We start from the raw sequence: 24,282 nt of genomic DNA on the forward strand, positions 1-24,282 counted from the left end.
CACACATTTCAGACTGAAACAGCAGTTTAAATGTCTTTATTAATGAAGCAATGCACAAACAGTTAAGGCCTTAGTGTACGGAACTAAACAAAATTGATTATAATTCAGGTAAATAAAAAAAAAAAGACAAAGAAAGTATTAATATATTGCCATCATTCCATAGAGATTATACTGGGCTGATAGTGCCGATGGGAATACATACTAAGCAGCTGAAAGGCAAGCCTGCCTCACGCTTTGAGCCCAGGTGTTCAGCAGCGCAGTCACTGAGTGCTTGTCAGGAAGCTGAAGGAGTTTAGAGGTCATGTTCTTATGCACACTCTGCAAGAAGGGGTTGGCCTCTGAGGAACAGAGAGAGGAAGGTAAGGAAGTGATGAGTTAATGCGCTTCACAGCCATGGATTTTCATTTTAATTGGGAGCTTAAGAGTGTTTGCATTTTAAATGGCAGCCTAAGATTGCATGCTGACATTTAATGCACAAATCAGGCTTAGACTCACCATACTGCTGACCGTCATCTTCCCAGTGGGGGCTCTGATCGGGGTAGTCCGCTGGAATGCTCAGCTGAAGAGGGGGAACACTGGGAAGATTTTTATCATCTAGACAAAGACAATGACACGAGTGAATAGACCCATTTTTTTGTTTGTTTTTAAATATAAAAGGCACATATAGTGGGCACGGGCCTGCACAGACCTAGTTTACATACGAGATGCACCGTTCCATTGTTGCTGCAAAAGGACGGGTCCAGATTGACCAGGAATTTAGAATGAAGACAAGCCACCTCCCCTTGAAGTATGTTAGGGATGGTCTGGCGCTCATCATCCTCCAGCTTCCGTTTACGGGAAGGAATTGAGGGACCCCTGGAATTAAAGATTATGCAGTTCAAGAGTTAAGGCTGGGTGGTATATATACACACACCATACATTGCTTTTCATTTTTAAATTCAAAACTAGAGTATGTATTCAGAACCGGTTCTGTTTTTTGAAAATAACCAGAACCGTGAGCAATTTCTTAGTTAAGGTTGTGGGTTCGAGTCTCGGGCCGGCAATATCACAACTGAGGTGCCCTTGAGCAAGCCCCCAACTGCTCCCTGGGCGCCGCAGCATAAATAGCTGCCCACTGCTCCGGGTGCATGTACACAGTGTGTGTGTGTGTTTACTGCTGTGTGTGTGCACTTTGGATGGGTTAAATGCAGAGCAATTCAGAGTAGGACTGTGCGATATGGACAAAAAAAAACCTATCACGATATTTTTGATCAATTTTGCGATTTCGATTTTAATCACGATTTTGACACACACAGGCATGCTTTACAGTCATAAATGCATTCAGTATAAATTTGAAACATATTTCCAAAAGAAAACCAATGAGAGCTTTATCAAAAAGTTCTAACACGTCTCTAGAACAGACTTAAGTCAAAATAATCACTAAGTAAAGATGTCAAACAAAATCTAGACATATGGCAAAAAATAAAAATAAAAAAATAAAATAAAACCTGTGTTCAGGGATGGGTTTTTTTTTTTTGCCAAGCATTTGTCATAAAGCTCACTGTAGCGGTGCCTCAGGTGTTATATGTTTTGGCCAATACATTTATTGCCCAAGGTTCACACGTACTCCGTCTGCAGTGCGTATAGAGTAAGTTACGTGTACGCGGTTCAGAAGCAGCAATGAGAGCGCATTATTGTAACGCGAAAGCAGATTTCCTTTGCTCTGTTAACAAAACCATACGTGTGTGCTCAGATCATAGACTGTATAAGGCTCAGATACACGCTGCCTTACAACCTGTCTCCTCTCACTCAACCTGTGTCCTGTGCACTCACAACTCTCTCTGTTCTCATGCGCAAGATATTAAATCTTTTTGCACTTTTCTATTTATAACCTTTTCTGTTCTCATCTTTTACCGCATTCAGTGTGAACATTCTGTTCCATTAACATGGTCTCGAAAAAAAAAAGGCTACGCATCACAGACAGAGTTGTGTGTACATATACATATGTATAACATGGCTATGTAATCTCCATTATCAAATTAATACTATTGTGATATAACATTTATAATAGATATCATCATTCGAAAGTTAGTCATTAAGTATTTTTTTTTAAAATGACCGTAAAGACATTTACAATGTTACAAAAGATTTCTATTTCAACTAAATGTTGTTCTTTCAAATTTTTTATTCTTCAAAGAATCCTTATAAAACTGTATCAATGTTTCTACAAAAATAATAAAAATAAAACTACTGTTGAACCCCTGATGTCAGATGGATACTTTACCCATCTCCTTGCTACGTTTCTGGATGTTGATCATGGTAATTACATTCCTGTCTATTGGAGGCTCTCAGAATTAATTAGAAATAACTTAATTTTATTTCTGAAGATGAACAGAGGTCTTACACGTTTGGAACGATGGGGGTGAGTAATTAATGATTGAATTAAAATTTTTGGGTGAACTATCCCTTTAAGCGAGACAACCGACTTAAATGAGAGAAAATATAGATTTTTTTCAGCTGTTGATCTTACGTGATTGGGGGTCCATGAATTGCTGTCATAGCAGGATCAAACGTGCGGTAGAGTGAATGGTTGAAAACCGGGGAGCGGATGTTGGCCAAGACAGCATCCAGAAGCGGTTGGCACAGGTACTGCTTTTTGGTAGAGGGCACTGGAGGAGGAGGAGGAGTTGGCTGCAAACAAATCAGACATCATTGTAGAAATTGGTTAAACAATACAACTTAACTTTGACTCCCTATCTTGAAACTAATGTTACTTACCACTGCCATGTCATTCTTTAGTTTCTCCAATGCTATTTCACACTTCTGTAGTGTTTTAAGTGGACATCTAGTGGAGGACAGCAATAACACAACCTTAAATCACAAAACAAAGATCCGACACTGGAGACAATATTCAGCATGTCTGGTTTATTACCTTGTGTTGGGGTCAGTCAAAATGTTGAGCAAACTTTTCATTTTGCTCAAATCCTTCTTCCTATCTGTAAAGACCAAACATAAACCATGATCTTTAAGATCCAAGTGGGGGGAAAAATCAGCATCAAAAGAGAAGAAATCTCCAGTACCTTCATTTTTGTCTATTTTGTTAATCATTCTGCGCAGCGGCTCGATATATTTTGACAGCTGCTTCAGTTTGTCCATGTAAAGCTGGTCCTCAGATTGTGTGGCTCCTGCTGGGCTCATTACAGAGCTTGGATTGCCTGTAATCCAAAAAATATATCAAATGAATTGATCAGTTTTTAAAGTTTAAGGTAGAAATAGATGAAGAAAATATAAAGTCTAAAGGTCTTTGCACACTGAGTCTGAAATTCTCATCCAAAATTGTCACTCGTTAAAAAATAAATCCGACCTCATATTGTGTCAATCAAGTTTCGTCAGTCATAAAAATAAAAAATAGGACCAGGTTCGATTTTCTGCATTTTTGCATCCGTAGCAAGCATTTTAATAGGAAAGGATTACAAATATGAAAAAAAAAAAAAAACGGGTAACACTTTAGAATAGGTAGCACTTGTTAACTATTAACTACAACATTTCTCTCAATAAATTCTTAATTTGCTGCTTATTAATAGTTAGTAAGGTAGTTGTTAGGTTTATGTATTGGGAAAGATTAGGGATGTAGAATAAGGTCAAGTAGAATAAGGCATTAATATGTTCTTAATTAGCACTAATACATGACTAATATTCTAGTAATATGCATGCTAATAAGCAACTAATAGGTGTTACCTATTCTTTCAAAAAATGTCAGACTCAGTGTGCAAAGACCTTCATTGTAAAAAACAGAGAATGTAAAAAAACAAAAAAACAAGCATGCACAGTTAAATATTCAACATTAACTATATATATATATATATATATATATATATATATATATATATATATATATATATATATATATATATATATATATATATATAGCTTAAAAAACTATTCGATGAGTATAATAAGAGAGCAGTTCTGTACCTGGTGTATTGAGAGGTCCTGGTGAAGGTACCTGGAGGGGGTAACTCTGAGGGGTGCGTGAAGATGCAGGACTCTGGGATGGCTGAGGAGAGGGGCTGGGTTGGAAACCTCCAGGAGAAGGGGTTGGACCAGAGCTAGAGCGAAAAAGGTTTATTTAACCTTTTGTAGTTATGTCAATACATAGTAGAAAAACTAAACTATTCACTATACCTGACAGAGTTGGGCTGAGAGGAAGGAGGCTGGGGGGATGGCTGTGGGTGGTGGGGAGGTGGCATCGGTTGGGGCGTCTGCACCTGAACTGAGGAAGGTGATGACATCCTTTGTTGACCCTTGAAAGAAGTTAGGAGAGAGAAATAAAAGGAAATGTTTTCAAAGTAACCACATGACTGGAGGAAAGCTGGCACTGCACTGGTGAAGGCCATTTACCTAGAGATACAGCAGGGTGTCTACAGGTTTGACCAAGTTAAATTTAAGACTTTTTAATACCATTTCCAAACAAAATTTAAGACTAAATTCAAAGTTACGCAAAAGTCAAGCACAAAACCATGAGGATATTTTAAATTATTATTTTATTTAACTGATTGTTCTTGAGAATATATTGAACAAAAAACACTATTCCAGAAGAAGAAATTAATTTCTATTTCATGACTGTCAAGGCACTCACACACTTTGAATCCAATGTAACAGTAACAATGTGAATGCACAAACACTTGAAATGTAAGGTCACTTATGCTGCTTGAAGCACTGGACAATACTCTCACTCACACGTACACACACACACAAATACTTTCTCTCACAAACACACACACAATATACTATATTCTTACTCACTGCACAGTACAACACAATACACTTACTTTCTCACTCACTCTCAGACACCCATTATACCATTTTTCTAAGTTCTGCTGTTTTATGCTCCAACTCGCTCTCAACCCCTTTCAGTTCTGACACTTTTTCTTTGAAACGCTTTCTAAGAATATTTGATTTCGTGATCAGCTGGGCCATGAGGGTCCCCGATTTCCCTTCTGCTTGCTCGGCGAGTTTGTCAGCATCTTTTTCAAGGCTGGTAGCCACTTCATTAAGGATCACCCTCTTCTTTTTTAGTTCCTCGAGGTGGTCCTCAGCAGCCTTTCTTTTTTGTTTCTGAGCCTTGCTCTCCAGTTTTTTCTTTTCATTTTCAAGGTGCAGACGGTACTGAGACCTGGCGGAGGCAGCAGCTCCCAGGAGCTCTTTTGTCAGGGGAACTTTAAGAACCCCTCCACAGACAGAGACATAATCACATATGATTCTCTGAGCCACCACTGCATCCTCCTGCATGTTGTCAGTCTCTACCTCCTTATTTACAGAGAAGCCCCTTTCCACTGTTGCTTGGCCATGGGAGAGTAGGAGTAGTTTCCTACAGAAAGTCCAGAGCTCAGGATAGGATTTGCACAGGTGTCCATGCAGGAAAACATCAAGCCTGGTTTGCATTGGTTGGAAAGAAGAAAAGGATTCAGATTTTGCCTCCATGGTCAAAAATGTTTCAAACTGCTGGAGAATCACATCACCTGATAAAAAAAGGACAAACACATACACACACAAACATGATTATAACAATATTCAAGGTCAGGAAGAAAATACATAATCACAAAAAGGCATCCCTATTGCAATGGGTGACTGAATGAACCTAATGTCTAGTCACATACAGTACAGATTTTAATCTAACTTTAGCCTGGTTAAGTTTAGTACCGGCAGAGACTCCTCCTGACAGCTGCCTGTCTTGCAGAAACTTCTGGACTAGGCGTTTCATTCTTTCCTTGGACACGTCAGGGTCAGAAAACATGTTTCTCGGGTCCAAGGATGCCATTTGCCTCACGACTGAGTACTTCAGTGGGCTCTTAAGCTGCAGTTTTTGGATTATTTTAGTCATGCAGTCCATGCAGTCCTGTCTAAATTCCAACTGCCTGTGCTCACTTATGCTGCTGTTGGGACTACTCTGGATTTCCTAACAGGGGGAGTCGGAACAAAGACATTTCCTGATTAGACTACACTACCCAGGCCATCTCTTCATTACAGTCAGATACACATTCTGCCTCCATGCCTCTCTCTCTCCCCCATCTTGCACATGCATTATTTCTTTATTCTCAGATGATTTCTTTGATTTTGTATGTGTATGATTATGTATTTGTTATAACGTCAGGTGACACATGCACGAAATGGGCAGTTTAGAAGCCAGTAAGTCAAAGGTTTTGATCTTCTCAAGAATAATAGCCAATTGCTTGATCATTCTAACAGGCCTTTCAGGTTGCATAACAAAAATATTTTTGTGTGTAATATCAAGAGTTTATGTGACTGATCAATCAAAGAAATCAACAAGTCTATTCCAAAAATACTGGATAGTTGCCGCCCAAAATATCACACTACACAAACTTCTTTAATCTTAACACATACATTGATCCCTTAAAGTACACTCACACAGTATGGTCTTATTATATTTTACCTTAAGGACTGCTTCTGCCCCCAAGCCAATGTCCACATTCTTTAGCTGGACCCTTGCTGCCATGTCACTTGTGTCCAGTTTGACTAGCTGTAGTGGAGTGATGTGATGGAGGACCTCTGATTTGATGAACCTCTTCAGCAGGCTCTGAGAAGACATACACTGCAATCAGAATCAGGTTTTATTGCCAAGCATGTGTGAGAATACAATTTGTCTCTGGTTCTTAACTACTCTCTAATGACACAAAAAATACATCTAGACACATTTAGACCCACTGAAGGTGAATTCAAATAGAAACAATATACACTGTAATCTACAGCAGCTATTCATTACCTTGATGAGCACAGTCAAATCTTGACTGATGAATGGCAGCACAGGCTCATCTGTTTGGTACTTTGTCAGAAACGGGGTGAAGGTCCTGGAAAGTGCCATAAAGAAATGGAACTTGGCCATGATAAGAGGGTCGTTCCTCGCCCCAGCAAGACAGTCAAAGGATGATGTTCTAGGATTTGGAAGCTTTTTCTGGGTAACTGCATCCACATACATTTCTATATGTGGCCATATTTCAATGGCTCTGTTCACCACTGGTAGATTTTCAATCCAGCGATTGCCACAGAATGGCAATGGAAAGACAGATGACTTTGTTAACGTGGTGAAGTCTTCTCTTTGGGCAGGGGTGTTGTGGAATACTGTATGCAGTGCTTGAAGCACCTTATCTAGCTGCCAGACACTGAATCCACCTTTAAATGCATTGTGAAGTGTATGCAGCCCACAGCTACCCACTACAATCAGTTGTGAACCACCAAATGCCTCTGCATGCTCCTGCTGGAGATGTTCAAAAAGCTTCCAATTCACATTTGGGCCATCCATGGAGACTGAAATCATGTTTCTCAGGTCAAGGTCCTGCACACACTCCTGGAAAATAGAAAAAAGGCATTAGGGACATGACAGTCTAGGTCACAAAAAAAATCTAGATGTGAAGAAGCATTTACACCACTAGGCAACTTGTGTGACAAGCCTACAGCCACCTTTAATTAGCGTGGGATAGCCTATACCAAGATGCCAGGAGGTAAACACAACCCTATTCTAAATAGGTTATGACATACATGTGATAGCTGGTCGATGAGCTTTTTGAAAAAAAAACAAAAAAAAAAAACAAGATGCCTTCATCTCAAAATAAAGTTTAATATAATAACTATCAGGAGGAGCCCTATCATCATAAATGGTCCTCCTGACCGAACAAATCTGCTTAGCACAACACAGCAGTCCGACCACTGTTCTGCTGCTATGATGTTGGACAGGATAAGTATATATTAAAAAAGAAAAAGAAAAAAGAAAATCCACAACAAAACAAACCAACCAATTGAACCAATGGAACCTACTGACTTAAATGACTTACAATTGCCAATTGCTTTTCTAAAATGCTTATATACCTTTCATGGTTTCATTTAACCCTTTGATGCATAGTGTGCACTACAGTAGTGACCAATTTAAAGGTTTTCTAATATATGCATGGATGTGGTAGCCTGGTAATATGGATGTGGATGGTATCTTTGCAAAGTTCTCACTTCAATGGAAATCAGTGACTCATCCAATATTTCACCACTCACTGGAGAGTAAATAAATATATTATAAAACTGTGTGTTTGTGTGTATTATATATATATATATATATACACATACAAACAAACACATATACATACATTGTAATTATCATGTTGCCTTAGCGATTAACAGGACGAGAAAATTATACAGCTGTGTTTTTATAGAATATCTATATCATATAAATATGACACCATATTATTTTATGAATGGCTTTATATAAAAGATTTTTTTTAAACTAAATAAATTAAAAAGTCGAATAAGTTTAAGATTAAGAAAAGCATCACTCAACATCTGTAGATGTTAAATGTTGTATGTGAAAAAACGTGGTGTTTAATAACTCATGCATCAGAGGGTTAAGGAAGCTACAACCGGAATCGTAGGCCTAATATTATTCATAACTAGCCGGGTTTGGCCAATACATATTTTCTATCCGAATAGTTAACAGACAATAAAGCACTTACTTTGAAATGATGTAGTAGGTCCTGAGCAGTCGCATGTCCCAAAAATTGTGAGCCGTAGAATCTCGACTGAACATGGTTGCTTTTCCAGAACCGTACGTGTAGGTCGAGTTGCTTATTCTTCGTGGTATGGTTTAAGCTCTCGTCAAATATGACGACAAATGGCCCACTGGACTGGACTTCAGCTATAAGTTCTTTTTTAAAATACCGGGCCAGACCGAATGCTGCCACGTATCGGCTTTTATCTTTCCCACAAGAGAAAGACTGAGCAATCACGGAGTCAGGAAACATTGCCTTAAAAATGTCATCGATTCCGTCATTTGACCTGTACGATTGATGGCTCGTCACAGTCCTCAGCACCCAAATTACTTCTGCCCTCAGTGTCGGAGTAGAGCCAAATGTTGTTTGGATGTCTGACGATGCCTGTGCTTGTTGAGCTGGCTGTGTCCTCGCACCCTCTTTTCCGTTAGCAGTGGCGGTACAAAAGTCATTTATTTGAGGCTGATGTTGGCGGGTTGTAGCAAAAGCTACGTGTTTCCCGCTCTGCATGTGAGACTCCAGCGCTTTGATCCCCATTGTACCCAACTTAAACCGTTTACAGCAAACCGCACAGTAGGCCTCACTGTCATCTTTGGGCACCGCTTTCAGCCACCACGAGAAACTTGGATTTTCGAGCCATTTGTCGCTAAATTTACATTTACCCATATTTGCTTGTCTTGTCTCGAGACTATGCCGACTAAATCCAGATAATTCAGTAAAATCCACCGCTGGGGTCAGGGTTGCCAGATCTGACTGACAGTTTCCAGCTCAAACACGACGTTAAACCCGCCCAAATCATGAAAAGCCCAATTTGGCGGAATATCTGGCAACACTGAGGCGTTGTCAAGCAAGCGTGTACCTAGCAACATAACAGATTTAGAACCTGCGCAGGAGATTCTCCTCAAAACGAAAAACGTTTTCTTTTCAAAGTGTAAAAAAAAACATTTTAATGATGGAAAAAATCTTTGTAAAATTAAGATGAAAATTTAAGACCCTTGGGTTCAGATTTAAGACAAATTAAGACATTTTAAGGCCTTATTTTAGGAAAACGGAATTTAAGACTTTTTAAGGACCCGCGGGCACCCTGTACAGATATACGGCCAAGATCAGCTTGCTCTGACTGTACAGCACCAGTAGATGGCGCTATATAACCAGTAGATGGTAGCTTCCTAGCACTTTAAGAGAAAAACAAAATCCAGTCCACTTACCTGTGCCACACACTTTTCATTTCCATTTTAAGCTAAATGCTTCTGGGTCATTTCTGATGTTTCTGATTGTGAAACTAGTTGGGGTGGGAGTGGGGGAGTTGAGAGAGGCAGATGAGTGTGGATTATGGACAGCTTCGTTCTAGTTTAGAGCCACAGACATACGCACCCATTGGGTTGCAGCGCTGAGACCCAGCACTCAGCCCTGCGATAAATACCTGTGGCATTTGCTGTCCTCCAATGGCAACAGGGTTTTGAGGATTGGCAGAGTTCGGGGTGGCGCGGGGCAACCGGGGTGGAATTTGCATCCCAAGACGGGGCATCATCTTTGAGGAGGACAGAGGGGACAACAGACATGTCACAAGCAAAATAATAAATGCAGTGCATCAGCGGACATGAGGAAACACATGCAAGAATGCAAACAGAAATAGATTCAACAGGTCTGCAAGCACAGATGCACATACAGTCACATTCAATCACGCAACACACGGCTCTCCAAAAATAAAAAGATTTGACAGTATAATGAGCTTCCTCTCATTCCTCTAGAGCACATAAAAGAATACCCTGGGTTCAATACAACTTCAGCTCAACTGACAGCACTTGTGACATATAGATACTACTTACAAATATGCATTTTTGACTTTTCTAGAGTGCATTTACAACAGAAGTGAATTGGGCTAATCCATTTCAATACTAAAGCCAGATGCAAAATATTAAATATTTCAATTTAATTGTGAAAAAAAAAAAAACTTTTCTGAGTTAAATAACACCTAAAATGACAGGAATAACATTACAGCTCAAATAACAGACTGGATAATTTTAAGTGTGATTTTACGAAAAAAAAAATGAAAAAGAATTTCTTTTTACAACATTTTGCTTTTAAATCCTCCAGAAAATGGCCTCATTTACATTTGCAGTATAATGCTCACTGTAACCGGTTGTGGTAACCAAAAATGATGCCAGTTGAGTTTAAATTGTATTGAACCTAAAATATTTATTTAACAACACTGGTTGTCACGACAAGGTAAGCCACAGGCCAATGGAGTTCATGCTGTCTTTTCATGTGCCACAACTATGCAAGGCAAGAAAAAATGCGACGGGAGCTTCTGCATCTCCAACAAGCCTTTAACTGTAAATTAAAGCTGTGGTTGAGCTTGCCATCTACTAATGGCTTTGAGAGGGGTCAAGCAATGTGTGGATGTTATGCAACCATCAATATCTTCCTTCAAATACATTCAAGGAATCATTTAAAGGCCCAAAGGACAATATTAGAGTATGTTACCAATCACTGCAAACTGTCATTTACACTGCGTTTTTTTAAAAGGAATGCATTTCTTGTCAGGTGCATGCAGAGAGTGTTTGTGGGTTCAAAATAGCAGGCATGCAATCAGGCTGTTAGCTGCACATACATGCATAATGCAAATGAGACTAAAAACTAACGCTACTCAAAACTAAAACTGACTGCTCTGCCAGATTTCACAGCTCTGCTATAGAATAGAGATTTCCCTCTCTAGATTCAGTATAAACTATGGCCACACATATGGGACAAGGTAAATGAAAGCAACATGAAGCAAAATGTTATCTTCCGGTGAATGTTCACAGATGGGAGGGTCACCGTTGCTAGTTTATCTTATATATGGTTAAAAACTGGATGTACTTTATATTAACCAGCTAATGGTAAGTGCTAACAAATACAGCAGAAATGGCCTCCAGAATGCATTTGTAGCAAGTTTTGGGCATTTATTCAATGAGATTACCTGTAGAAAAAACTACGCTTTCAGCAGAGAGATTTCAGTATTGCATCAGAATCAGAATCATTGTATCAGAATCAGTATCAACCTGCATCCTTTAAACACCCCCAACCACACACACACACACACACACAGTGGAGAAAATATTTATTTGATCCCCTGCTGATTTTGTAAGTTTGCCCACTTACAAAGAAATTAAGGATCTGTAATGGTAGGTTTATTTTCATGTATATAGACAGAATACCAACAAAAAAAATCCAGAAAAAAACTCATTTTATATAAAGGTTAGAAATCGTTTTGCATTTCAGTGAGTGGCTTGGCGCCTTAATGTGCTGCTTCTTGCGACACTCCTTTGTCGCCTTGGCTGAGTGAAGGAGGTTCTCAATTTTACACAACATGACCCCATCCATTTGCCCCTCAATGCAGTGGAGTCGTCCTGTACACTTAGCAGAAAAACAGCCCCAAATGTTTACACCTCCATGCTTGACTGTTAGGGACGGTGTTCTTGTGGTCATAGTCATCATTTCTCTCCCTCCAAACACTGCGAGTCAAGTTAATTCCAAAGAGCTGACCATAGCACTTTCCCAAGCCTTCTCTTAATCATTTAGATGTACTTTGGCAGACTTTAAACGAGCCTGTAGATGTGCCTTCTTGAGCAGGGGGACCTTGCGGGCACTGCAGGATTTCAGTCTATTGTGGCATAGTGTGTTACCAATGGTTTGCTTGGTGACTGTGGTCCCAACTGCCTTAAGATCATTAACAAGCTCCTCCCATGTAGTTCTGGGCTGATCCCTCGCCTTTCTCATAATCATGAGGAAAGATCTTGCACAGAGCTCCAGACCAAGGCTGATTGATAGTTGTTGGTTTTTTTTTTTAACAATCCAAACAGTTGTCTTCTCCTCACCAAGCTTCTTGCTGTTTGTCTTGAAGCCCATTCAACCCTCGTGCAGATCTACAATCTTGTCTCTGACATCCTTTGGGTTCTCTTTGATCTTGCCAATGGTGGTGGGAGAGGTTGGAATGGAAGATACAGATTGTGTGGACAGGTGTCTTACACCTAGCAAACTGACATTAGGAGTAACTTCTTAAAGTGGCAGGAGTAATCTGTGTTCCACATGGGCACATATCCAGTCTGTGGAAGCCAGAATTCTTGCTGGTTGGTAGAGGATTGAATACTTATTTCACTCACTGAAATGCAATTGAGTTTCCAACCTTTATAAAATGGATTTTTTTGGTTGATATTCTGTCTCTATCCATTAAAATAAACCTACCATAAAAATTACAGACCATGCCTCTGTAAGTGGGCAAACTTACAAAATCAGCAGGGGATCAAATACATATTTTCCCCACTGTGGAAATTACTGTGCATTATTGGCACTCTTGGTAAATATGATCAAAGGTGGTTATGAAAATAAATCTGCATTGTTAATCATTTTGATCTTTTATATATATATTTTTAATAATCACATAAATCTAACCTTTCACTAAAGAATAAGCATTTAAAATGGGAGGAAATATCATTATGACAAATGTTTTTCTCTGATACACATTGGACACAATTAACGGCACCTTTTTATTCACTGATTTTTTAAATCAGTGGGAATCAAAGGGAAGTCGTGGCCTAATGGTTAGAGAGTCGGACTCGCAATCAAAGGGTTGTGAGTTCGAGTCTCGGGCCGGCAGGAATTTTGGGTGGGGGGAGGGCATGTACAGTGCTCTCTCCACCTTCAATACCACGACTTAGGTGCCCTTGAGCAAGGCACTGAACCCCCAACTGCTCCCCGGGCACCGCAGCATAAATGTGTGTGTGTGTGTGTGTTCACTGCTCTGTGTGTGTGCACTTCGGATGGGTTAAATGAGTATGGGTCACCATACTTGGCTGAATGTCACGTCACTTTCAAACCTCCATAATAACAGGTCTGAGTTTTCTCCTATAATGCCTGATGAGGTTAGAGAGCACCTGACAAGAGATCAGAGAAAATTCCTTCATCCAGAATCTCTCCAAATCCTTCAGATTCACAGCTCCATGTTAATGCTTTTAGACTTTTAGACTTTTTTTATCTGTTGGTATTTGGTAGAATCAAAGAGACCATGAATCTAAAACTGGCCACTCAAACTGTCCTCCTCACCATGCATTAGGACGATAAAGAAACATGTCCTCTTCCAGGCATTTTCATAACATTTAATGTTGATAGGAATTTCTTAATTATTGCCCTGATGGTGGAAATTGGAATTTTCACTGCTCTAGCTCTTCTCTTAAAGTCGCTATCTAATTTGTGAAGTTCAATTATCTTTTGCCGCACATCAAAAATATATTATTTGTTTTTCTCATTGTGATGGATGAATAAGGGAATTTGGCCTTTGTTTTCCCTCCTATTTATATTCCTGTGAAACAGAAAGCCATGGCTGGATAATTTCATGTTCATAATCACCCTGGTATGCTCAAAACTGTAAATATGAATGGGAATATACTTCACAGATATTTTACTCAATTATTTCTAGTACCAATAATTGTGTCCAACATGTATTACAGAAAAACATTTATGTCATAATGATATTTCCCCCTATTTCTCCAACTAAAGGTTTGATTTATGTGATTTTTTTTAATGTTTCAAATGATAAAAACCTTTTTGATAAAAAAAACCCTAAGGTTAAACCTAGTGGTTTGAAGGGTAGTGGCAAAAATTTAAAATTATAATTCATTAGCTTTTTAGGGCTCCACAGTAATCCTTAAATAGATTCTTTTTCCAAACATGCCTGACAGGATTTTTTTTTTTTTTGGAGTATGAACTATTGTTACATTTTATTGGATGTCTTATATACATCGTAGTAAAAATGTTTTGCTCAGAAAAAAAAATTAATACAACTGAACACTAGACATTCAAATGTACAAAGAAATAATAATTTAAAGAGTAGTTCAATGTATAGTTTTGATGCCTGGCCTATATTTTATGTATACTGACCAGAGAACCAGTGTTTTGTCCATGTGATAAAGTTTTGTGATTGTGAGTGAACCTGCTGTAACGCAAGACACATTTCAGTCCTTGTCTGACAATAAAGTTGTATCATCATCAGAACGCGGCTCACTGCTGTGGCCAACAACTGAACCTCTGTTGACAAAAATAATGTCGATGTATAATAGTTGTGTTGTTATTAGGATATGTGCAGTACACTACAGCCCACCACCAGGCAAAGAATAGAGATTTGACATTCAAAAGAAATTCAAGTGTTGATTTTGGTAGCATGCAATTATTCCACACTTAGTCTCTCATCTCAGTCCTCACTACAGCTTGCACTGGGCTTACCTGGCCAGGGACTGTGGAGAGCTGGCCGGCTTGCTGGAGCTGCTGAGCCTGCTGTTGTTGCTGCTGTAGTTGTTGTTGTTGTTGTTGCTGTTGTTGTTGCTGTTGCTGCTGCTGCAATACTCTCGCCTGCTTGTATAAACACGCAGGCACAAACAGGAAGGTTTATAAGACACTGAAACTGCCAGTTGCAATATGCGTTTCATCTGACTATTTACGATCAACCAAGACGAATGTCAATAATAGGTGTAAAGTGTGTTATAATGCATTTTGCATTATTTGCAGTTGGTAGAGCTTTACCTGCATTACCTGATGGAGCTTCAGATGTTGCTGCTGTTGTTGGCTGAGTGAGCTGATGGGTTGATGTTGTCCAGGAGTCATTTGTGCTAATGACTGGGGCACCATGACTTGTTGCTGCTGCGAATGAGAGGGCATCTGACCTGCCACTCCTTGAGCCTGCACCTGGGCTTGACCTTGTGCTTGGACCTGGGCTTGGACCTGAGCCTGGACCTGAGCCTGGACCTGGGCTTGAAGCTGCTGCTGCTGTTGCTGCTGCATTTGGGCCTGGGCTTGAGCCTGAGCCTGAGCTTGGGCCTGAGCTTGAGCTTGAACCTGTTGTTGATGCAGTTGTTGCTGCTGCTGATGCTGTTGCAGTTGTTGCTGCTGCTGATGCTGTTGCAGTTGCTGCTGTTGCTGCTGATGTTGCAGTTGCTGCTGTTGCTGCTGATGTTGCAGTTGCTGCTGTTGTTGCAGTTGCTGCATTTGTGCTAACTGCTGCTGCTGGATTCTTGTTTGGTGCAACTGGAGGCAAAGCCATTAAAACAATACATTCTTAATGAGAAATGAAACATCACCGAAGGAACTCAATTAGGTCTGGGTATTGGCACAGATCATATTAATCTATTAGATTCCAATTCACAAACTCTTGATTTGATTCTGATCTCTCTACTAATACTCTAGACTATACAGGGAATCGTGTCAGTTTGTACATTACTAGTTTTAAAGGTTACAATCCAAACAATCCAATCCAAAATCAATGGGGAATATGCTGAACATCCTGTTTTACAGAATAGGGCAGTTTGTTGCACATAATTCTTATCTCTATTTATATTTAGATATAATCAATACTCAAAAACATGTAAATTGCACATAAGGCAATATATCAAAATTGTAATGTTAAAATTATTTCTACTGCAGTTTGTTGTTGAAATATAAACATTTAAAAAGTGGTTAACATTATTCCATATAATACAGTGCATATATTCAGCAAACTGCTCCTTTCTAGAGTTTTTCTAGTTGACTATATAGAGTATATGGACACTGAATGGCTTTCTTGGGGCATTGTGATATTGCTTATAAGCGGTTTCATTTACATCTTTCTGTTTAAAATGAGGATTGAGTGATTACCGTATTTTCCGGACTATAAGTCGCACTTTTTTTTACATAAATTACATAAATATTAGTTTTCAAAAAGTTTGCTGCTAAACTGCCTTTAGATCTTTGTTTCAGTTGTTTCTGTGATGTACTGAAATATAATTACAAGCACTTCATACGTTTCAAAGGCTTTTATCGACAATTACATGACATTTATGCAAAGAATCAGTATTTGCAGTGTTGGCCCTTCTTTTTCAGGACCTCTGCAATTCGACTGGGCATGATCTCAATCAACTTCTGAGCCAAATCCTGACTGATAGCAACCCATTCTTTCATAATCACTTCTTGGAGTTTGTCAGAATTAGTGGGTTTTTATTTGTCCACCCGCCTCTTGAGAATTGACCACAAGTTCTCAATGGGATTAAGATCTGGGGAGTTTCCAGGCCATGGACCCAAAATTTCAACATTCTGGTCCCTGAGCCACTTAGTTATCACTTTTGCCTTATGGGAACGGTGCTCCATCGTGCTGGAAAATGCATTGTTCTTCACCAAACTGTTGTTGGAAGAAGTTGCTGTTGGAGGGTGTTTTGGTACCATTCTTTATTCATGGCTGTGTTTTTGGGCAGAATTGTGAGTGAGCCCACTCCCTTGGATGAGAAGCAACCACACACATGAATGGTGTCAGGATGCTTTACTGTTGGCATGACACAGGACTGATGGTAGCGCTCACCTTTTCTTCTCCGGACAAGCCTTTTTCCAGATGCCCCAAACAATCGGAAAGGGGCTTCATCGGAGAATATGACTTTTCCCCAGTCCTCAGCAGTCCATTCACTATACTTTCTGCAGAAGATCAATCTGTCCCTGATGTTTTTTTTGGAGAGAAGTGGCTTCTTTGCTGCCCTTCTTGACACCAGGCCATCTTCCAAAAGTCTTCACCTCACTGTGCGTGCAGATGCGCTCACACCTGCCTGCTGCCATTCCTGAGCAAGCTCTGCACTGGGGGCACTCCGATCCCGCAGCTGAATCCTCTTTAGGAGACGATCCTGGCACTTGCTGGACTTTCTTGGACGCCCTGAAGCCTTCTTTACAAGAATTGAACCTCTTTCCTTGAAGTTCTTGATGATCCTATAAATTGTTGATTTTAATCTTAGTAGCCACAATATCCCTGCCTGTGAAGCCATTTTTATGCAACGCAATGATGGCTGCATGCGTTTCTTTGCAGGTCACCATGGTTAACAATGGAAGAACAATGATTTCAAGCATCACCCTCCTTTTAACATGTCAAGTCTGCCATTCTAACCCAATCAGCCTGACATAATGATCTCCAGCCTTGTGCTCGTCAACATTCTCACCTGAGTTAACAAGACGATTACTGAAATGATCTCAGCAGGTCCTTTAATGACAGCAATGAAATGCAGTGGAAAGGTTTTTTTTGGATGGTTAATTTTCATGGCAAAGAAGGACTATGCAATTCATCTGTTCACTCTCATAACATTCTGGAGTATATGCAAATTGCTATTATAAAAACTTAAGCAGCAACTTTTCCAATTTCCAATATTTATGTAATTCTCAAAACTTTTGGCCACGACTGTACACTGAAGACATAGAGCGCCCTCTCGCGGCTGTAGACGGTAATATTTTCTCTTGGTTCTAAATAAATGCGACTTATAGTCCAATGCGACTTATATATTATATATATGTTTTTTTCCTCATCATGACGCATTTTTGAACTGATGCGACTCATACTCAGGTGCGACTTATAGTCCGAAATGAGACATGATACATTTCAGTAAGTTGTACGGTTTCTTTCAACATCTTCTGAGGTTTATTTATGTTGATTTTCTATTATAAATTGTAGTAAATAGGGAAGGATAAGCAGGTGAACTGAGGCAGTTACAGTGATCTGTCATGCCACGTTAAAACAAGTTTTCATATTCTTTATATGAAGTGGAGCAAACATGAATATTTCCATTCTCCATTACCTGGTTCTGTTGTTGCTGCTGATTCTGGGCCTGCTGCTGTTGTTGATTCTGCTGCTGCTGCTGCTGCTGCTGCTGCCTTATCTGTTGGAACTGCATGGCATTCGGCTGCATAGGTGCTGGCTGCTGAGGCTGCATGGCTGCCTGTTGCTGCGACTGAAACTGCTGAAATTGAATGGACTGCTGCTGTTGCATCATCGGCATCTGCCCGGCAGCACCTGCTGAGATTAATATTGCATCACAGGCAATGTATGGGAATTAAAAATAAGATATTAAACCAAAGTTTCTCTAATCAGCTGACAGCTACAGAACTTACCACCCTGCTGACCTCCCTGCATGGCATGTTGACCCATTTGCATTGGCCCCATCCCACCCATTTGTGCACCAGGGGGCCGCGGTCCAATGCCAATAACTCCAGGACCACCTCCACCCACTCCTGGTATACTTTGCAGGGCATTCATAGGGTCTAAAAATAAACAGTAATACCTTGAAATCTGGCAGAAAATTAACACTTAGTTTAATAGTGTACATAAGAAGATCTAGAATAGCTCTTTAAAATTCACCAGGCCCACCTTGTGACTTTTTATCTGCAATGAAAAACAAACTGATCAATACACAGTACATATACAAAAATGTTATGAAAAAAATGTTAACAATGAAAACAAAGTATATTGGCTACTTACGAATGTCTCTAAAATGAATTATCAGTCTTGCAACTAAAGACAAATACTCCTCCTGTTGAAAAAAAGGATAGTATACTTATTGCACTTTTAACAATCACATATTAACAAATCTTTTCTGTTGGAGTGTAGCATGCACATTTAAAAGAAATACTTACTCTGGTCTTTGCCTTGATAAAAACATGGTTCTCCATGTCAGTGCTGGACTTTGTGTGAGCAGTTCCTGCTTTTCTCATGGCTTCTTCTCTGCAATATAATAAAGCAGAAGTCTGAATGTTTCATCACAATTGACGCATGACAAACAAGAACTGTTACCTATTGCTAACTGACTATCCATCATTTAAGAAATATCAAGAACATGAGCATTATTAGAAGAGCTGTTTTTTATGTATTTACTGCAACAGTAAAATTAACCAATTAAAAAATATAAAATATTATGAGCGATTTCAATACATGAATTTCTTAAATTAAGTGCATTGTTATCATAGAAGCATTACTCCACAGAATAGTATATTACAAGCTTTGACATTATTCAAATTATTCAAATATATATATTTTGTTGCTTTAATGAATGTAAATTGTTGTAGAAAATAAATATAACCTTATAGGTAGCCTATAGCTCGGCCAAAAGTGAAAAATCTGTCATCATTTACTTACCCTCAGGTTAGAGCTGCACGGTTATGAAAAAAATCATAATTGTTGATTATTCCCTTAGAATTGTAATTGCGATTATTAATTACGATTATCACAATTTATATTGAATGATGTTTATACCATTGTTTGATGCAACTGCATGCCATATTTTTATATGAAAATAAACAAGCTGAAAACACTCTAACTGAAAAACCTTTAGTGCTTTTCTATAGTATTAAGCCTCAAATGTAAACTATACATCGGATTGGTTTCTTCTTTAAATTATAAAAAAAGTAAAAATATGAATGGTATTATAATGTTATACTAAAACTAAAACAATGGAAAAACACTTAAGAAAACACGTAGAAAGAAAAAAAACACATATTAATCACTCAAAATAACATTAAGTGGACTTTGAACAATTAATTGCCACTTTGAGCAATTACATAATTGTGGCATCCATTATTGTAATCGCGATTAGAAATTCAATTAATTGTGCAGCCCTACCTCATGTTGTTGCAAACCTGTATGAATTTCTTTCAGCTGCTGATAACAAAAGAAGATATTCTGAAGAATGTTGGTGAACTAACATTTAATAGTAGCCACTAGCCATTGACTTCCATAGTGTGGAATAAATGGATTTTATAAATACAATACTATGGAAGTCAATGGCGCCGTCAACTGTTCGGCTACCAACATTTAGTGTTTGGCAGAAGAAAGAAACATCATACAGCTTTGAATTAGGTGGAGGGTTGTAAATAACAATAACAGAACTTTTTGGTACCGTATATATTTTTTTCTTTTTAATTTTGGTATTCAGTATTTTTGCATGAATTATCCCTTTAATATGAAAAGTCTCTGCTTTCAAAGTCACCAAAAACACAATTTTGGTGCAATCTTAAACTCCTTTTAAAAATATGAGAAAAGGCCTTTCAAAACACTTTGCAATAAACACAACTCCAAAATAAGTGCTATTTTCTTCAAAGTGATGACAAAAGGAGCATTTGAGTGACTGTTAGAAGAGTGTATGAGCCTTAAGTAATAAATCACAAGACAAATTAATTGTCTTAAAGGTTGTTTTCTTTTGCCCATGACATGTTAAATAATATTTATATCTGCAGTTTCGCTTGTACACATTTGGACTAATATTTAATGAGGCTAACTTTGTATTAGCTAGCTCAAAACAACATCAAAAAATGTATAATTGAATGAGCAAAATACCGTGATTAGATTGATACCATATATGAATACAGATGCAGACGATCACTGAAGATTTCTACTGTGCTTAACAGATGAGTCGATAACGCGTCTGCCGTCCGAGCATCCGCTAGTTAGCAGCTAACTAGCTAGCTGCCCTCTGTTTTTTGCAAAATGCTCTAATATAAAACATATTTAAAAAAAAACTGTATACTCACATTTGGGCCACTACTTTTTGTCGAAAGGCTGTACTCCTCCAATCACTATCAGAACCGGTCACATCCATAACTAATAACGCTGAATAACGTTGAACAAGCTGTTTCCAGATTGAGTTAGCGTCTAGCGATGTCCGAATCGTGTATCACTTTACTGAGTCGAATCTTTTCAATGAATCAATTGATGCCGTTCACAAAACGAGATCTCGTCTGAACGATTCGCTCGAGAATCGCACTTTAACTGGACGATCGTTTCTCGAGTCAATTCGGAGAAATATTATATATATCATTAATTAATTGTTTATATATATATAATATATATATAATATTTTTATATAATATAAATATTATATGTTAATGAGGAAGAGCTAATATAAGTAATAAATAAGGTAATATATTATTCTAATATGATTATTTCTTTTATTGGCATATATAAGAATTATCTATAAATTATTTATTAAGATGTATGTATAAATTATAAAACACTGATTGCACAGCCATCAATTAGGTGGCGATATGCACTAAGCAGGTAAATAACTAATAAACAAAAGAAGAAGAAAAAAACAGCTTGGCGTGCTTTTTCTTAGAGTCTGTTTCTATAGTGACTCGTCGATTCGTCGCTATGTTGAGAATGTCTTGAGTCTTAAACAGGAACATACCCTGAGTTGAATGAACTTACTCCCGGACGGGTTTTTGGAACCACATACCTCGAGTCAGCAAGGTTTGGGGTTAATCAACCGAGAGTTCAGGGTTTAGTTCACGGTAAGTTAACCCTGCTTTCTGGAAAACACCCCTGGCTAAAACAATGTGTTACATTGTACTAGTACACAATAAATGTCAATAAACATTCTTTAAAGAAAACTTAATCAAACCAGCAATATTTGTGTTATGGTTTTTATACTGTAGAGCAGGGGCGCTGCACAAGATCCCGGGCCCTATGCATAGGCAGTCCTAATACCCCCCCCCCCCCCCCCCGAAAATGTATATTCCAGACTTTTCAAGGGCCCTCTCTTCCTTTGGGGCCCTGGTAATCAGTACTGGTTTTACCCCCAGTCCGACGCCCCTGCTGTAGAGACCGTATTTTCTATCGCCCTACTACACCAACCCTACACCTAAACCTACCCCTCACTGGAAACTTTCTGCATTTTTAGATTTTGAAGAAACTACATTCTGTGTAATTTATTAGCTTGTTTACCCGTGGGGACCTCCATTTAGGTCCCCACCGTGACACGAGTCCCCATGAGTCTGTGTGTATTTAAGTCCCCACCAGAATAGAAAAACAAGTACACACACATACACACACACACACACACACACACAAACATTTTTTAAGGTAATGTTTGTATTAGCGCAAAGTGAAGTCTTTTGACGACAATAATTAGATTCCCTTTACCGCACAGTTGTGACTAATAAAACTTTACATAGTTTTATATTATTTGTAATGTATTTGTAATTGTAACATTGTTCTAACCATAACCAGTGGCATGTGTGAAGTGAAGTGACATTCAGCCAAGTATGGTGACCCATACTCAGAATTTGTGCTCTGCATTTAACCCATCCGAAATGCACACACACAGAGCAGTGAACACACACACACACACACTGTGAGCACACACCCGGAGCAGTGGGCAGCCATTTATGCCGCGGCGCCCGGGGAGCAGTTGGGGGTTCGATGCCTTGCTCAAGGGCACCTAAGTCGTGGTATTGAAGGTGGAGAGAGAACTGTATATGCACTCCCCCCACCCACAATTCCTGCCGGCCCGGGACTCGAACTCACAACCTTTCGATTGGTCTAACCATTAGGCCATGACTTCCCTATCAGATTATATATCCCTATTTTAAGTCATGGTTGAAGATTATTTTGATTTCTTCATTAATGAATCTGTGTTGATTTAGTATCACTGAGATTATAGTTTTATTAGTATTTTGATTTAGTTTTCTTCTTTGTATATTCTGTTTTCATTTTAATTTTATTAACAATTTGACAAAAAAACATTTCATTTTATTTAATGTTTTATGTAGTTTTTATTATTTTTCATTATATTTTATATTCAAGTAACAAATATTTGGTACAATTGCACAGTTTGGAACAATTTGGTTACAAAATAATTCAACACTGAATTACTGACTTTTATTTTCGTTTTCAGATAAGATCAGCACTGGGGTGTGGTTATTAGGCTGACAAGCCATGGGTGACATGTCAAATGAAAAACAATTTCCTTCTGCATTTTTCACACATTGGTTGAAAGTTGGCTTCTTGCCCAAAGTTCATTGTATTTTTACTTACTGTTGTATTATTCTTTTGTCAAATGGTGGCCATGATCAGTAATGCTGAAAGTTAATAGCAGGCAGTTGCCCATTCAAAACCTTGATGACAAAATTTGAGTAGCATGTCTGTTGTCTACCCGTTATTGCATCAGGGCCCTGTTACATTTGTTGACCATGTTTACTTAAGACACAAAAACAAGTTGTGTGACACTACATTTTGGCCAATCTTGACATTGTTTTTGCATTGTTCAATGAGCACATCTTTGTATAGGATGTGATCTAATAAAATGGTATAACAGTGTCAGAGTCTGACTACTGATGATTCGGTATCCTCTGGTTTTGAAAGGAATTTAGATGCACTAAGATTCAGTGTGTGTGTGTGCAATATTCAGAAATTTGTGCATTAATTCATGCAAAAGCTAGTCTATGTATTTATAGGGCCTTAACCTGCAGGTTCATTAGTTTTAAGACATTTTGAGTTTGCTTTATCTTAGACACTTCTGGCAAGAAACAGTTCATAAAAGCTTTGTGCGTTCTGACCTACTTTTTGTACACTTGGTGTGTGTGTGTGCTTGAACAAAATACTCTGTGTCCACAGTAGTGTTAGATGTTTTTCTCTTTTGATAATGTCAAACCAATTTGTTGCACCGCTGATCCAAGGAAATATTTTGAGACCTGGAAATGCAAGACATTATGAAATAGATCTGAATCTATTAACATTTGAGACTTGAGATGACATTGGTGCCAGGTATTGCTCAAATTAGAGCTTCATTCCGGCACTGCAACTAAAAGAGCTCTTCTTTATTAAAGGAAGAAAAGGAAATAATCCTTGAATTTGGCAATCTTGTAAAAATATTCAGAATAATTGATGTTTCTTTTTTGTATTTAAGTTCTGGATGAGAAAGTGTCTGAATTCCTCATTTATGCTGACTTTGATGTTCTACCTACTCATGCAGACTGGGATAAAAATGTAGGAAATACAACATAATACATTTTTTCGTATGTAAAGTAGAAAGGAAAGGACATGATGTGTGTCCAAGTATGGTGTCCCATACTTGGACACCAAACTATAAATAACATTTTCTTCATTTGAAAGGTTCTTCATAGAACCACTGATGACAATAAAGATCCTTTATTTTTAAGAGTG

General features: G+C 38.5%; 1 protein-coding gene across 1 annotated transcript; it reads right to left on the reverse strand.

The window, feature by feature from the left end:
- Positions 1-21: 21 nt before the first annotated feature.
- Positions 22-21,038, reverse strand: LOC132117123 (mediator of RNA polymerase II transcription subunit 15-like). The gene is made up of 18 exons (XM_059526205.1): positions 20,871-21,038; positions 18,981-19,068; positions 18,826-18,877; positions 18,706-18,729; positions 18,459-18,608; positions 18,146-18,363; positions 15,090-15,590; positions 14,793-14,921; positions 9,955-10,062; positions 4,165-4,283; positions 3,955-4,088; positions 3,060-3,194; positions 2,912-2,975; positions 2,758-2,824; positions 2,510-2,670; positions 689-855; positions 496-594; positions 22-338 (listed from the first exon to the last, which is right to left on the reverse strand). The coding sequence occupies exons 1-18, from the start codon at positions 20,936-20,938 to the stop codon at positions 202-204; spliced, it is 2,421 nt and encodes an 806-aa protein (XP_059382188.1). The 5' UTR covers positions 20,939-21,038; the 3' UTR covers positions 22-201.
- Between the last annotated feature and the right edge of the window lie 3,244 nt (positions 21,039-24,282).

The sequence above is a fragment of the Carassius carassius genome, chromosome 36 (genome assembly GCF_963082965.1).
Source record: "Carassius carassius chromosome 36, fCarCar2.1, whole genome shotgun sequence".
In the NCBI taxonomy this organism is placed as follows: domain Eukaryota; kingdom Metazoa; phylum Chordata; class Actinopteri; order Cypriniformes; family Cyprinidae; genus Carassius; species Carassius carassius.

Bases quoted from the DNA above. Each gene is read 5' to 3' on its own strand.
- LOC132117123 (XM_059526205.1), bottom strand. From the start codon at position 20,938: ATGGATGTGACCGGTTCTGATAGTGATTGGAGGAGTACAGCCTTTCGA. The intron at 15,591-18,145 runs GTAATGGAGAAT...CTTTGCCTCCAG, and splicing joins AGCAGCAACAACAGAACCAG to TTGCACCAAACAAGAATCCA. The intron at 2,671-2,757 runs GTAAGTAACATT...ATTTGTTTGCAG, and splicing joins TAAAGAATGACATGGCAGTG to CCAACTCCTCCTCCTCCTCC.